At 55.1% G+C, this 15,255-nt stretch overlaps 6 protein-coding genes across 6 annotated transcripts; 3 read left to right on the top strand and 3 right to left on the bottom strand.

Annotated features, from left to right (window-relative positions):
- Positions 1-205: 205 nt before the first annotated feature.
- On the top strand, positions 206-1,438 carry N7459_000359 (Zn(II)2Cys6 transcription factor; the record flags this gene model as incomplete). The annotated part of the gene is made up of 1 exon (XM_056939544.1): positions 206-1,438. The coding sequence occupies one exon, from the start codon at positions 206-208 to the stop codon at positions 1,436-1,438; it is 1,233 nt and encodes a 410-aa protein (XP_056803824.1).
- A 184-nt stretch (positions 1,439-1,622) lies between these two features.
- N7459_000358 (Amidase) lies at positions 1,623-3,563 on the top strand (the record flags this gene model as incomplete). The annotated part of the gene is made up of 4 exons (XM_056939543.1): positions 1,623-2,058; positions 2,113-2,449; positions 2,523-3,021; positions 3,078-3,563. The coding sequence occupies 4 exons, from the start codon at positions 1,623-1,625 to the stop codon at positions 3,561-3,563; spliced, it is 1,758 nt and encodes a 585-aa protein (XP_056803823.1).
- A 256-nt stretch (positions 3,564-3,819) lies between these two features.
- N7459_000357 (uncharacterized protein) lies at positions 3,820-5,319 on the bottom strand (the record flags this gene model as incomplete). Its single annotated transcript, XM_056939542.1, has 5 exons — positions 3,820-4,480; positions 4,533-4,915; positions 4,980-5,047; positions 5,105-5,141; positions 5,191-5,319. The coding sequence occupies 5 exons, from the start codon at positions 5,317-5,319 to the stop codon at positions 3,820-3,822; spliced, it is 1,278 nt and encodes a 425-aa protein (XP_056803822.1).
- A 1,296-nt stretch (positions 5,320-6,615) lies between these two features.
- N7459_000356 (Isocitrate dehydrogenase) lies at positions 6,616-8,736 on the bottom strand (the record flags this gene model as incomplete). Its single annotated transcript, XM_056939541.1, has 5 exons — positions 6,616-7,040; positions 7,096-7,595; positions 7,662-7,698; positions 7,761-7,899; positions 8,461-8,736. 5 exons carry the CDS (start codon positions 8,734-8,736, stop codon positions 6,616-6,618), a joined length of 1,377 nt encoding a protein of 458 aa, XP_056803821.1.
- A 972-nt stretch (positions 8,737-9,708) lies between these two features.
- Positions 9,709-13,016, bottom strand: N7459_000355 (C-1-tetrahydrofolate synthase; the record flags this gene model as incomplete). Its single annotated transcript, XM_056939540.1, has 5 exons — positions 9,709-9,817; positions 9,890-12,417; positions 12,482-12,519; positions 12,570-12,590; positions 12,668-13,016. 5 exons carry the CDS (start codon positions 13,014-13,016, stop codon positions 9,709-9,711), a joined length of 3,045 nt encoding a protein of 1,014 aa, XP_056803820.1.
- Positions 13,017-13,581: 565 nt separating this feature from the next.
- tif34 (translation initiation factor eIF3 subunit i) lies at positions 13,582-14,797 on the top strand (the record flags this gene model as incomplete). Its single annotated transcript, XM_056939539.1, has 4 exons — positions 13,582-13,608; positions 13,635-14,195; positions 14,263-14,379; positions 14,438-14,797. 4 exons carry the CDS (start codon positions 13,582-13,584, stop codon positions 14,795-14,797), a joined length of 1,065 nt encoding a protein of 354 aa, XP_056803819.1.
- Between the last annotated feature and the right edge of the window lie 458 nt (positions 14,798-15,255).

Here is a 15,255-nt window from a genome sequence, read left to right as displayed (position 1 = left end):
TGTTTTGTTGCAATGTTCGCTCCTTTACTGTGCTCCGACAGAATGCGGTTTTACCATTCCCGAATGTCACTCGTTTCTTGAATCCTGTTCGGTCTGCTCCATCGCCTTGCTAGCACTAAAGCGGTAATCCGTTCGCTTTCCCCGCCGCCTTATCTACAACCAGCCCAGCGTGGAATCCATCTCACTGCTTCGCACAGTAAACGCAATGACAGGCATCAAGAAGCCTCGAGGCATCCGGCATGACCGACATTGTCACGGCTGCCGAGTGAAAGGCATCAAATGCGATCTCAACCGCCCGCGCTGCCAGTCATGTCAGCAGAGCGGGACAACTTGCAGCTATCCACAACGAGTGGTATGGATAGGAGAGAAGAAGCCTGCAACACCGAAAGCAGCTTCGAAGTCCCCTTGTTCCTCGCCAGCAACAACCTCGGCATCAGAACAGCATGCAGGGGAACTACACACAACCAAGAACATCCCGGTCAATCTATACGGCTTCATCGACCTGCTCTCTCACTTCTACCAGGAGATCAACTTGAGCAACAAGGAGCTGCCTCATGAAGGCGTCGAGCTCATCTCTCGCACTTTAAGCTTCGCGCGCGCGCGGCTACAAGGTGCCAACAACCAGCAGTCCATCCAGTCCCACCTGGGCGCGCTGATGAATCTCAGCAAAGTCATCGAGTCAGCACACCCGATCGCGCTCTTTGCCATTGCGACATTTGCCATCTTCGAAGTATGCTGTGGATCGTTTGGGAAATGGCATCGTCACCTTCAGGGCGCCCGCTCCCTGCTCGACCTACATTGTCGTGATAAGAAGGATTTCGATGGTCTCGCGAAGCAAATCCCCGGTCTGGCTGATGTGCTGGCATATCTGGTGTGGTTTGACGTAACTGGCGCGCTAGTCCGACAGAGCGCGTTGATCTTTGGCGATTGGCACCGCGGGATCTTATGTGCGGCCTTCTTCGACTCGGTGGGCTGTCCACCGGATACCTTTGAGCTCTTTGCATACCTGGCAAAGCCGGACGTCGATATTGACGTCGTTGATCTTAGCTCGAGAGCTATGGATCAAGTACTTCGTCTCAGTACGGTTGATTCGACCGAGCGAGGTCTCGCAGCTGTGGTGTACAGATGCACGGGGGCGATTGTGGCCTTTGGTCGTGTCGGAGACAGCAGCAGCAATGCATCGCAATCATTTCATTCCGACGTGATCTCCTCCATGGTCGATCGGGTATGCAATGCCATATCAGATATCTCCACCGGCTCTCGGTTCTACGTGCATCTAGCCACGCCGGCTTATCTGACAGGGATGCACGCCTCCACCGTGAGGCAGTGCGAGACTCTGCGAGCGTATTGGCGCAACTGCCAGATGTGCGACTTTCCGAGATATCCGGATGCACAGGAACAATGCGAGCGGCGCTGGAGGAGCCGAATGATCTGCTAGCGCGATGCACGTTGCTTCTGGAGGATATTCGACTTAGATTCCTTTCCTATTCGGGCAACCAATCTACCATCTCTCCGCACTTCTTATCTATACGCGAATATGCTGACTGCAGTTCTACATAACCCCGACGGTCCTAGAAGCCACCCACAGTCCTTATTTCTCTCTGCATTTGGAATCGAAAAGAATGGCCGCCACTGCATCATACCTAGACCTCGCCGCCCAGAAACGAGCCGACCAGCTCGCCCTGATCCCGCCCGAATGGCGCTTATCCGAGATTCCCTCGGCCGAATCCACCCCCGATGCCCTGGCGTATCTGCGCAAGATCTTGTCCCCGGCGGAGCTGGCCTTGACAGAAGAAACCGACATCGCAGTTCTCCTTCGCAAACTCTCGTCTGGAGAGCTCTCCTCCCTCGAGCTAACGCGGGTATTCGCCAAACGCGCAGCGCTGGCACACCAACTCACGACATGTTGCACGGAGATCTTCTTTGAGGATGCGTTTGCAGTTGCCAAAGAGCTGGATGAGTCCCTAGCGAAGACGGGCAAGACTGCCGGGCCGTTACATGGGCTTCCAGTCTCCGTGAAGGACTTATTTTCCGTCAAAGGTGTGGATACATCCATTGGTACGAGACCACCCACCGCCTGACCTGACTATCAATACTCACCGATATCCACAGGATGGGTCGGTCTGACCAACAGCCCAGCGCCGGCCGACAAATCCGTCGCCAGGACTCTGCGTCGCCTGGGTGCAGTATTATACGTCAAGACCAATCTCCCGCAGTCGATGATGATGTCCGACTCCTACAACCACGTCTTCGGGCAATGTGTCAACCCGCTCAACCGCAACCTCATTTCCGGCGGCAGTTCTGGCGGCGAGTCCTCCCTCATCGCCGCTCGGGGCAGTGTCCTCGGCATCGGGACGGACCTCGGAGGGTCGATTCGGATTCCCGCGAGTTTGTGTGGATTGTATGGGCTATCGCCGAGTCCCGGAAGGCATCCGTATGAGCGGGGAAAGTCAGTGTTGCTCTCGTTACCCTCGGTTTGATTTGGGTTTGCTGTGGGAATACTGACTCCAGACTGGATGCAGCCCTGGGCAAGATATTGTCCGCTCCGTTGCTGGCCCGATGAGCTGTAGCCTGGCCTCTATTGAATGTTATATGGAAGCGTTGCCGTGTGCATCGCCCTGGGAGGTTGACCAGCATACCGCTCCTGTGCCATGGAGGAGTAGCCTTGCCTCGCTGAGCGCCAAGCGTTTGAAGATTGCATACTTGGTTGATGACGGCGTGGTCAAGGTCCAGCCGCCCATTGCACGGGCTGTTCGCGATACGGTTGCTGCACTAAAGGCAGCCGGGCATGGAGGTAGGTCTGTCAACCCTACACGAAGTACATTCTCTAACGCCGGTATGACAGTCGTCGAATGGGACGCGACGTCCCATGGCTACGCCTATGAACTATGGGAAAAAGCCATCCTGTCCGACGGCGGCGAGGGATGTCGCAAGAGAATCGAAATGACCGGCGAGCCGCTCGTCGAGGGTATGCTAGTCGGGACGCCGGAGCACATCTTGACAACCTCAGAGACGCACCAGGTAAATCACTCTGCAGACAATCCTCGGAAGCGTACTAACGGGATATGCATTTCTAGCTGAATGCAGACAAATACCTCTATGAGACCGCATACCTCGATCGGTGGGTATCTTCCGGCATTGACGCCCTGATCATGCCCTCCACACCCTGGGTCGGATATAAGCCCTGGACCTGGGTCAAGTCCAGCGCGTACGTGGGATACACCAGCATCTGGAATTTACTTGGCTACGCCGCTCTGGCAGTGCCGGCTGGCACTGTTTCTAGAGAAAAGGATGTTCCTAGCCAGGAATGGCTAGATCATGTCCCGCGGAACGCGAGCGACCGGTTCAATAAGGACCAATGTGAGTTTCGCGGTGTGATTTTTCGGTTTGAGAGGGGTGCTGATCTAGTCGCAGATGATATCGATCTGGTGGACGGTATGCCTGTCGGTGTGCAGGTTGTCGGGGGGCGGTTTGGAGAGGAGAAATGTGTGGCTGTGGCGAAGGCGATTGAACAAGCGATGCGATGGAAAGACTCGGCCAGATCGGGTCTGAGAACGGCGTGAATAAGTATGGTTAAAGTATATTTGTTGGGCTTCACTACAGCTGGAGCACTGTAGATGCATTTCTGTGCCGTGGCAGATAGAACAATACTATATATTATCGGGGTCACATCAGTTATGGCAATCTAGAATTTTCGCGGGCTTGCTCTGGCTGTTAGAGCATCGATCTGCATTTCTGAGACTACCTCTACAATGTGCTTATATGCATCCCAATCCTTAGGGCCAATACGCATCGAATATATACAAATCAACATATCCATCAAATAGGAGCATTCATCCGCTCCTTATAATCCGGGAACTCGAAGTCTCCCAAATCCCACTCAATCGTACGATTCGATGTCCCGTACGCACCACTCCCACTCCCACTTCTCCTCTCTTCCATCTCAAAGTCCCGATCCGGAGAATTGCTAGACGGGGCAGTAGCCGAGGCCCCGACCGACATGCGCAACTCGCGGACAACCCGAATCCCATCCGCGGTCTCCAGGTCATCCTCGTTGGTACTGGCTTTGGAAATGCTCGCCGAGTAGCGGCCCGGGCCCGAGAAGAAGAAATCATTGAAGAAGACGCCGCCGTCGGTGCTGGGTCTGGTGCCGTGATCGAAGACGGACGGTTTGCGGGATTCGGTGAGATCGGTTGTGTGGGAGCGGGCTTTGGAGGTGCGCGAGGAATGTAAGGGCCGGGGGAGGAAGAAGAATGAGAAGATGCGTGAGAGGAGCGGGTTTAAGGGTGGGAGGCAGGCGCAGATTATGGAGACGTTGGCTTCTATGGAGGACCAGACGGCTGCTTCGGCGTTTTTCTCTGGGTCGTGTGAGTGGATATGTGTATGGAAGTGCAAGCGTTTGGGATGCTTACTGGTGAAATCTTGGCCGCGTACCATAGTGCTGAGTTCGTATAGTCGGGCCGAACTGGTGGCGATTACACTGGCGGTAGGTTAGCAAAGATACCCTCGTGGAGGAGTAGTGAGAGACGCACCAGATTCCGACGCCGAATACTAACATAACCCCTGCCTTCTGCCGGGTGGGCAACTGCAGTTTTGACAATAGCGGCATGGGTAGAATTAGAATAATGATGTCTGTGAGGATCTGCATCGCGGCATTGGAGAACCAAACTGCACCCTGGGGCAGGCAGTGTTCAGTATGGACGGCATAATCCAAGCTCCAGAAGTCCCTGATAGGAACACAAAACACAAAACCGCTTACGACCATCCAGAGGCCCGAGATGATAAGGAATCCCATGGTGATGTAAGTGAGAAGAAGAAAGGTATGCGAGCGGAAGATACGAAGGTAGAGAAAAAGGGCGGAGAGCTTGGCCAGGACCAAGGAGAGGTTGTAGAAAGGGATCGAGAGCCATAGATACTATCTTGGTCAGTGGGATTTTCCCGTAGCATGGGTTCGAGCAATGGGTCAAGGGCCGACTTACTCGTAACTGGGTCTGCACTACTTCTGGTGGGATCTTGGATATTGGGACTCCCAGGCCATAGTTGCGCTCTAACAAGGGACTGTTAACATGATTGCCGGTGAGGTAGAGCGAGAAAATTGACATACCGACAAGGATGAAGGCAAAGAAGACGATGGAGCATATCTGAATGCAAGGTGAGTAGCGCGTTTCGGAAGATAATTCTGGGACCTACCAACGCAGCGGTAACGAGCAAATCGTCGTATCCAGAAGCTTTCACCAGCCTAAAGCGTGTCCATAGGCGGGCGGCCATAAAGACAGCGGCCAAACTTGTGAATGTCGTGGTAACAGCCAAGACCTTCATATTCAGTCAAGAGGAGAGTTGTCATCAGTCGTGCCATTGGCAGAATGCCGAATACAGTCGTATGAGAAGGCGAGAAAGGCGAGTGTCATTCCATTGGATGAGATTTCACCGTCAGACGTCCTCGATAAGTAGATCGAGTCTCAATTCTGCTGTAGATCCACAGTCCTTGGCGTTCAAATATGCCGTATTGCTAGGAAAGCGAGGGCGAGACCAGAAGCGATCGACGATGGAGACCCCAGTATACTTAAAGCACAACGGGTAGTCCACCCACACGAACCAGCCCAAATCCCCGTTTTATCTTGAAGAAAAAGATTCTTCGCAAGCCCACTCCAATAAGCTCCAGCCCACTCTCGTACTCGGCCTCTCCGTGGCCAGTGAGATCACCGCGTCCAACGTAGTTGGTCCAACCATCCTCCACACCCGCCGGATTAGGAAAGCCAGATATCCGATTGCGTCAAAGATTTGGGGGATCTGGACGGGCCGACAGAACAACCCAACAAGCCATCATGCTCCTTGGTGCCGACAGAGTTGTGGAGCCTCCCCAGTCCCGCGGTCTCTCGCCAAGCCGTACCCCGAGACGTGGATCGGGCTTTGTGAGATGCCCTCGCCGAGCCAACCCCATGCTCCGTCCACCTGCCTCCTCGCGCTGCTGGCCTTGGGATTGGTGGCGGTTGTCTGGACAATTGATCCGTGCAGAATGAGAAACTCAACCAGATCCGACGCGGCCGTTCGTTGGTGTTGTGGCTGACAATCCAGGCCCTGGGAGACTGTCGATGGCAAATCACGGTGCGGCGAAGTCGTATTTCTGGTTGTGGAGGTACGTCTTTTCCAATTCTGGGCATTGCAAGACTCCAAAATCATGTACTTTCGGTCTGTGTCTGTAGTATTTGATGCGGCCCATCTGGTGGCTAGACCTTTGTAGTTCGACGAGGCCGCCCATGAGCTTGATCGACTGTCAGAAAGCTTCGTATTCTCGGTTGAATGAATTTTCCGCTGGTATTGACTGGAGGGAATGGCAACTTCAACGGCGTGGGTGCAGCCGTGACCTGCATGGTCAATGGATGTTGGCGAAGGGAAGGTTTCCGATCGCTGGACACCCTTCGATGAACCGGAATATCATGTGAGTTTGTACAAGAGATAAGTCTACTGGCAAATTTGATAAAAAAAGAGCAATTTTTATTCGTCTGGACAGCTGTACATGCCAGAAGCTAGACCGGGGCTCCCCGGGGTCTAAAGAGGAGGTAGATATCGTATATTAGCGGGCAGATGGACACATCAATAAGCAAGGAGACTGATCTACAAACGGGCCTTGAGGTTGGACTTCAGGCGCCGCTCAACGGCAGCCAGGTACTCCTTGGTGGTCACCCAGGCCTCGCGGTCCTTGCGGCCGCGGGCCAGAGCAAGATCCTTGGTCATAATACCCTCGTCGTTGACGACATCGACACAAGCGCGCTCAAGCTCCTCGGCAAAGGCAACAACGTCGGGCGTCTCGTCGAGCTTGCCGCGCTGCACCAGACCGCGAGTCCAGGCGAAGATGGAGGCAATGGGGTTGGTGGAGGTCTCGCGGCCCTTCTGGTGCTCGCGGTAGTGGCGGGTGACGGTACCGTGAGCAGCCTCAGACTCGAAGGCCTCGCCGGTAGGGGTGACTAGGGTGGAGGTCATCAGACCGAGGGAGCCGAAGCCCTGGGCGACGATGTCGGACTGAACGTCACCGTCGTAGTCTGGCAGTCGGGTGAGCAAAGATGGAATGATGCAGAAAATCGCCAAGGCACTCACTCTTCAGGGCCATGACAAAGCCACCCTCGCTTTTGATCATCTGGGCGACCATGTCATCGATCAGGCGGTGCTCATACCAGAGGTTCTTGGCGTCAAAGTCCTTCTTGTAGTCCTTCTCGAAGATCTCTTGGAAGATGTCCTTGAAGCGGCCATCATAGCGCTTCAAGATAGTGTTCTTGGTGCTCATATACAGAGGCAGGCCCTTCATCAGGGCCATCTGGAAAGAGGCGTGGGCAAAGCCACGGATGGAGTCATCGGTGTTGTACTGCACCTGGGTGACACCGCCACCGTTCTTGAACTCGTAGACTTGGACCTTCTCGGGCTCACCGTCGGCCGGGGTGTAGACCAGCTCGATCTTGCCGGGGCCGGGGATGACACGGTCAATAGCCCGGTACTGGTCGCCGAAGGCGTGACGGCCAATGACAATGGGCTTGTTCCAGCCAGGCACCAGACGGGGGATCGCAGGGATGATGATGGGCTCGCGGAAAACGGTACCACCACTTTGCTGATGCGTCAGCATTTCAATCGCTAATCAAGCGTTCATGCGTTGCGATTGGGCTACTCACAGAATGTTACGGATGGTTCCGTTGGGGGAGAGCCACACTAGCGAGGATCATTAGTCTCCTGGCACGTTGCACAGCAGCATGGTTAATCGAAACACCAACTCTTCTTCAGCTTGAATTCCTCAACACGGGCTTCATCAGGAGTGATGGTGGCGCACTTGACACCAACGCCATACTTCTTGATGGCCTCGGCGGCGTCAACGGTGACCTGGTCGTCGGTCTGATCACGGTACTCAAGACCCTAGAGAGAAAGGAGATCAGCCCTACAGCCCCGAGCGACGTCATCGGTATGTCTGAACCTACCAGGTCGTAGTACTTCAGGTCGACATCGAGGTAACTGATTGGCGGTCTTAGCGACTATCGAATGATTATTACGCCAGCGACAAGCACTTACGGCAGAATAAACTAGAGAAGCACCGTTAGTCTCGGTCTAGATTTCAAGAGCTTGCGAGTGAGATGCATCACCGCATGTAATCGGCTGCAATGGGCAGACGATCATGCAGGCCGGTGATTGAGGCGGGGAGTGTTCTGAGGCATACCTTTTCCTTAATTTCTTGCCAGATAATACGGGTCATCTACAATTTATGCGTAGATCATCGTTAGCTCAGTGTGGTGGGTAGACAAGATGGGCGAATTGGCCAAGTCGACGTATGAAGTCGTGCAGCTTTCCCCGTATTTCCCCGCGTTGACGGACGGACGGACCAAGACGAAAACGCAGCACCCGACCAGCAAACCATGCAGGCTTGTGATACGGGCCAGGGGAAAGTTTGGGCTATAAAAGAGCGAGGGGCACCAGCCATACCTCATCACCGTCCAGTTCCACCACCGGGTTCTTAACCTTGATCTTGCTCTCGGAAGCCATGGTGCGAGTTTGAGTGCGGGAAAGCGAAGGAGTCGATCCGGAGCAGCGGGAAGACGCAGCGATTCTCGAGTGAGAGCGCGGGAGGACAGAGGCAGACGAAGCAAATCGTTTGGAGGGAGAGGAAGAAGAGGAGAGAAGGCGAGCAGAGAGAGGGGCAGAGGGGGTCGCAGACCGGCGCGCGAGAGCGAAAGCGGAACCAGACCGAAGGGCGTTCATCGTGGATGGGCAGCAGCACTGCTCCGGAAAGCGTCAGCACGAGAATCTCACTTTCTGCTTGGTTCCGCAGGGCTAGGCGGCAGCTCGTAATCGCCGCGACGAACAACCGAGGGAACGATATTCGGCAGAAAGGAAAGCAGCTGTGGAGTCGGAGCTGCGGTTTCCCCGTCTTGCACGTCACTGGGGATTGGGGGAGAAGGATGGGGCGGCCGGAAAGCGCAGGAATGGCAGGCAAATGGGATATAGGGAGCTGGGGAGAATTACCGAGCAGCGTGAGCAGGAACGAATGCTGACACGAGAATGCTCAAAGGCGAAGGAGAAGGGAGGAAAAAGCCTTGTCCGGGGGGAGAGCGAAGTTCGTTCCCGCTGCTTTTGAACTGTGAGCCGTGGTCGCAAAGAAGCGCCGAAGCCGGACGTCACGAGATCGGCTTTTTTTCTTGAAAAGAGATTCACAAGTCGTGAACTCCAATTCCCGTCTCGTCAATTGCTATTTATCGTGTCCCTCGAAGCTGCCGAGTCACCGGGGCTCCCCTTGGGGTCTCTCGCGCGCGAGTCACAGCACTCGCCGTGCTCTCCACCGGCCCGCTGCAGGACGGTTGGAGCTTTGCCGGAGTTCGGAGCGCTTCTCCGGACGGTTCACCGAAGAATCCATTCGACGCCGGGAAACGATCTCCCGGATAACACGATAGGGAAATCGACTCCGCAATGCAGTCATCCGTACGGGAAATAGCAATCGATCCGGCACAAAACATAAATTAAGTCATTGTTGAGATTGTATTCGGCAGGTCCTCCCTGCGGGGTGTTGAAAATTCTCCGCTCTAAAAACCCGCTCCCATCGGACGCCAGTGTATCGTCGTAACGGTGTTGAAGAAACAAAAGCTCCGGCTCATCCAACTATAGAGCCAGGAGCGGTGTGTGCAAGTATATACAAACTATCCAGCAGTGCCATTCTACATCTCAGTCCGAGAAAGTCTAGAACAGGCCATCGATCTCCCCGGTCTCGGGGTCGATGTCCACATTCAAATAGCCCGGCGCGGTGGGCAATCCGGGGATCGTCTGAATATCGGCGGCGAGAGCATAGCTAGAGGGTGGTCAGTGGATCTAAGCTATAAAGCAGAAAAAGATAAACGAAGTGAACAGGGGTAAAACTTACAGATATCCACCGCCCACGGCCAGTCGGACGTCCCGAATGGGGACAGTAAACCCAGTCGGGGCGCCCTTGAGGGCCGGGTCGTGACTGAGCGAGTATTGGGTCTTGGCGATACAGATGGGCAGGTTGGCGAAGCCCTGCTGGGTATAGGTATCGACCTTCTTCTGCGCCAGCTCGCTGAACTCGACTTTCTCCGCGCCGTACATGGCCTTGCCGATGCGTTCGATGCGTTCCTGGATGGTGCCGTTCAGGTCATACAGCAGCTGGAAGTTCTTAGGCTTGGAACTGGCTGCCAACACGCCCTTGGCCAGGTCCACGGCACCAGCGCCACCCTCGGCCCAGTGGTTAGCGGGGATGGCATCCTCTGCACCAGCAGCAATGGCCTCTTCCTTGATGACAGCGATCTCAGCCTCGGTGTCGGTCTCGAATTTGTTGATGGCAACCACGACCGGGATACCGTACTGCTTGGCGTTGGCAATGTGCTTGCGAAGGTTGATGCAGCCCTGGCGAAGGATGTCCACGTTCTCGGTGCGGTAGATCTCATGCAGGGCACCACCAGGGGTGATCTCGGGGCCGCCGCCGTGCACCTTCAGAGCACGAACTGTAGCCACGATCACCACGGTGTCGGGTGACAGACCCGAGGAGCGGCACTTGATGTTGAAGAAACGCTCACCGCCCATAGTAAAGTCGAAGCCAGCCTCCGTGACCACAAAGCCGGTCTTGGCGTCGTGGTCCTCGTCAGGCTCGGTACCGGCCAGCTTCAAAGCCAGCTTGTCAGCGATGACCGAGCTGGCACCGATACTGATGTTAGCGAAGGGGCCTGCGTGCACCAGCACGGGGGTTCCCTCCAAGCTCTGCATCAGGTTGGGCTTGATGGCATCCTTCATCAGGGCAGCAAGAGCACCGCCAGCACCAATGTCGTCGCAAGTAACGGGGTCGCCGCTCTTGGATGTAGCGACCACCATGCGACCCAGACGCTCACGCATATCCTCAAGGTTGTTGCTGAGGGCCAAGATGGCCATACATTCACTGGCAACGGAAATATCGAAGCCAGTCTCGCGGGAAAGACCCTTCTCAGTAGGAGCCTGGCCGACAGTAATACCACGCAAGTGTCGGTCGTTGACATCAAGAACACGGCGCCAGGTGATGGTCTCCGGGTCAATGTCAAGTCGCGCGAAGCGACGAATTTCCTCCTCGGTGAGATCATCGGGGTTGGTCTTCTCGATGCCAAGCTTCTTGAGCCGGCGGAACATAATAGGCTTGAACTCACGCTTACCCTTCTTGGCGGGAACCAGGCGCTTGTAGAGAGGGCCGTCTCTCTGGGTAGATTCGTGGAACATACGAGTCTCGATGGCGGCGGCAAGAAGGTTGTTGGCAGCGGTGATAGCGTGAATGTCACCAGTCAAGTGCAGGTTGAATTCGTCCATAGGAATGACCTGACTGTATCCACCTCCGGCAGCACCTCCCTTGATACCGAACGTTGGACCTTGACTGGGTTGACGGACGTTGGCAAAGACAATGCGGTTGAGGTGGGCACCCAGTGCCTGGGTCAAACCCAGGGTAGTAGTGGACTTGCCCTCGCCCAAGGGAGTAGGAGTGATACCGCAGACCAGAATATACCGGCCGTTGCGGCGGTGCGCAAGACGGTCCAGAACACTGAGACTGACCTTGGCCTTGGTGTGGCCATAGGGCTCCAGCTCGTGGGGAGCAACACCAACCTCAGAGGCGATTTGGGTGATAGGCTTAGGGTATTGTGCACGAGAAATAGCAATATCGGAGGGAACGGGAGTTTCCAATCGAATAGGGAGCGGGGTGATATGGCGGTCCTTCTGCTTCTCGAAGTACGCCTTGGCGGAATGGACCACGTTCTTCAGAAGCATGGCCACAGTCATAGGCCCAACACCGCCGGGGACGGGGGTGATCTGCGAGGCCACTTGGGAGGCAGGCTCAAAGTCAACGTCCCCAACCAGACGCTGGCCCGACTTCTTAGTCGCATCGGGCTTGTAGTTGATACCAACGTCAATAACAACGGCACCAGGCTTCAACCAGTCTCCCTTCACAAACTCGGTCTTTCCGATAGCGGCGACAACGATGTCGGCATTCTTCACAACGCGGGCAATATCGGGGGTCTTGGAGTGGCACAAAGTTACAGTGGCGTCAGCGTTCTTAAGCAAGTAGCTGACGGGGCTGCCAACAATGTCGCTGCGACCCAGGACGACCGCTTCCTTTCCCGAGGGATCAACCCCGCTAGCCTTCAGCAGCTCCATCACCGCGAGCGGTGTGCAAGGAGTGAACAGCGGACGACCACCACGCTTGGCCAGTTCACCGATGTTGATCGCGCCAAATCCATCGACATCCTTCTCGTCTGAAACCGCCGAGGTGATGGCATGCTCGGACATGTGGCTTGGGAGGGGCAATTGGACCAGAATACCGTGAACGGAAGGGTCATTGTTGGCCTTGGTGATCTCCTGGAGGAGCTCAAGCTCGGTGCTGGACTCAGGGATATTTAGCAAGGTGCAGATAATGTTGGCCTAAAGTGCAGGGCGATTAGATATGTCCAGCTGCAGTTGGGCGGTATGGGGAAATATGATGTACCTCTTGGGCAGCCTTCAGTTTCATGCGCACATAGGTACCTAGTTTGCATTAGCGCAGTACTTCAGGAAATGCTCTTGGAGTGACTGACTGGAATCAGACCGGTTGCCAACTACATATCAAGGAATATTGTTAGCCTTCTCTCGCCACGCACTTTTTCTCAATGGCGGGTCGCTGCAGGGTGCTTACCCTGGAAGATGACCAGATTCGGTTTGAACCGCGGGTTAGTCTCCTGAGTCCGCTCGATCTCGGCCTTGAGGCCTTCACGGATGCTCTTGGCAATTGCGGTGCCATCAATCTTGGAGGCCATGGTCGCGGAACTGTAGAACCTGCGATGCGTAGCGGCGGACGGCGGGATTAAAAAAGCGCGAGCCCGTGGAGACCGATCCGACAGCGAAACAGCAGATCCTCTGACCCCTTGAGCAGAGCAAAAGTGGTTAAAGGCAGAAGGAAGCCACGAAGAGAGGGTGCGGAGACGAAAATTGGCTGCGCGCGCCTGGAGAGAAAAGCGACGGCGGGGTACGGCGGGGACGAGCATGGATATTATTGTTTCCCTCGGAGCTCGTTATCTGCCGTCGGAAAATCACTGGGAAGCTTACTTCTCGCGCTGCATGAAGATGCAGGGAGGAATTGGAGCGCTATTGCGATCAGGTACAACCGCGTAGCTAATTATTACTCCCCCTCACACTTTTGTACGCCCGTCTGCCTCGTTGTCGTGTGAGTGTCGGGCTCCGAAAGGAGGCGGCGCCGATGTAGGACAGAGTTGATGGCCTGAGGCACTGAATATATCAGATGAGTCATCATCTCGGTCGATCATTTCTCCATCCATGTTCCCCTATCGGGACTAAAGTAGGGCTAGGGCTGAGGGGCTGAATCACGTGTAGATACCGGAACAATAGTTCCCCCGGAAAGCGGGATTCGATACAGGCCAAGTCTTGGCACTGAGGGCCGAGTGTGCGATGAAATTCAACTAGTCAAAGAAAGTGACGGTTGACGAGATTGACCCCCCCCCCGATATACCCGCCTCTCTCACCCCCCCTCGATCTGGTCGCCCTCACCTCTCTACCGATCTCCGGTCATTCTCTCTCGTCGCATCGGTCAATATGCGGCCTATCTTGCTGTCGGGCCATGTGCGTTGAATTTCTCCAAAGCTCAGGTCATCGAAGAAACTGACCGCGCCCGTGTCGGGCTTCTGCAGGAACGGTCCCTGAACCAAATCCGTTTCAACCGCGATGGTGATCTCCTGTTTTCAGTGGCGAAGGATAAGATTGTGTGCGCGTGGTGGTCCGCCAACGGCGAGCGTCTCGGAACCTACACCGGCCACCAAGGTGCCATCTGGACCGTCGACGTGAGCCCCAACACCGTTCTTCTTGCGACTGGATCGGCAGACAATACTGTGCGGCTATGGAATATCAAGACTGGCGAGTGCGTGAAGGTTTGGGAGTTCCCGACAGCCGTCAAGCGGGTGGCGTTCTCTCCGGATGGAAGCAAGCTGTTGGCGGTGACAGAGAAGCGTATGGGCTTCCTCGGTACGATTGCGGTGATTGATATCGCTTATGGCGATGGTCAAATGGGCAACCTCGAGCAACAGGCCGAGGAGCCGAGTCTGCGCATTACCTGCGAGGAGAGCAAGGCAACCGTGGCGGGGTGGAGTTTCCTGTCCAAGTATATCATTGCGGGACACGAGGATGGCAGCGTCAGCCAGTACGACCCGAAGGTATGGTGGTCTCGCTCTTTGCGTGGTCTCATTGTGCCTCCAGGCCATGCTAATAATCTTCATCCAGACTGGTGAACAGCTGAAGAGTATCCAAGCCCACGAGTTCGACCTCCAGATCAACGACATCCAATTCTCCAATGACCGCACCTACTTCCTCACCGCATCGAAAGACAAGTCTGCCAAGGTTGGCCTATCATCCCAGTCCCCGTTCCCCAACAGCAGACCTCGCTAACTCCTCCAAGCTTCTGTCTGCCCGTGACCTCGCCATCCTCAAAACCTACCCTGCCGACACGCCTCTCAACTCCGCCTCTATCACCCCGAAGAAGGACTATGTCATTCTGGGTGGTGGTCAGGCCGCCATGGATGTCACCACCACTTCGGCTCGCCAGGGTAAATTCGAGGCTCGCTTCTACCACAAGGTCTTCGAAGACGAGATTGGCCGCGTTCGTGGCCACTTCGGTCCCCTTAACACCATCGATGTTCACCCCGCCGGTACTGCCTACGCTTCAGGTGGTGAGGACGGTTACGTCCGTATCCACCACTTCGACAAGCCCTACTTCGACTTTATGTACGAGGTGGAGCGGGAGCAGCTGCGGAAGTGAAGGACGAACGCTACGACAAAAAAGTATAGGTGATTCGAGTCATGCGCTGTGTGTATGTGTTTATGATGCGAACGAGACTCGGGAGACGTTTTCCTACTCGAGTCTGGCATACGGGATGAGATGATGACCTTCCGAGGCACGGGTTTTCTCATTTCTTGATTACATGATCAACCGGAGTTGGTACCCCCCTTTGTTTTCTTTGACTTGGTTTAATAAAAGATGGCATGCTTCACCTGATGGGTTTTCGAGGTGTATGTCGTTCCTATTGCTGGCGGCATGCGTGCGGAGACACTCTAGCATCCAGCGGAGGAAGTGCATATGACGAAATAGACAATACGAAGCATTGCAAAACCAACACTTTCAACTGTGCCATTCCAGTTATCCATAGTGTGAAAGCTGAGGTCGAAGTTCTCCTCACGCCGGGTGTTGAAAGGCCATCACTTCCCGAATCAGCCACT

The sequence above is a fragment of the Penicillium hispanicum genome, assembly GCF_028827665.1.
Source record: "Penicillium hispanicum strain IBT 35686 chromosome Unknown utg000001l_segment0_segment0, whole genome shotgun sequence".
Taxonomy (NCBI): domain Eukaryota; kingdom Fungi; phylum Ascomycota; class Eurotiomycetes; order Eurotiales; family Aspergillaceae; genus Penicillium; species Penicillium hispanicum.
This window is presented reverse-complemented; position numbering and strand designations above follow the sequence as displayed.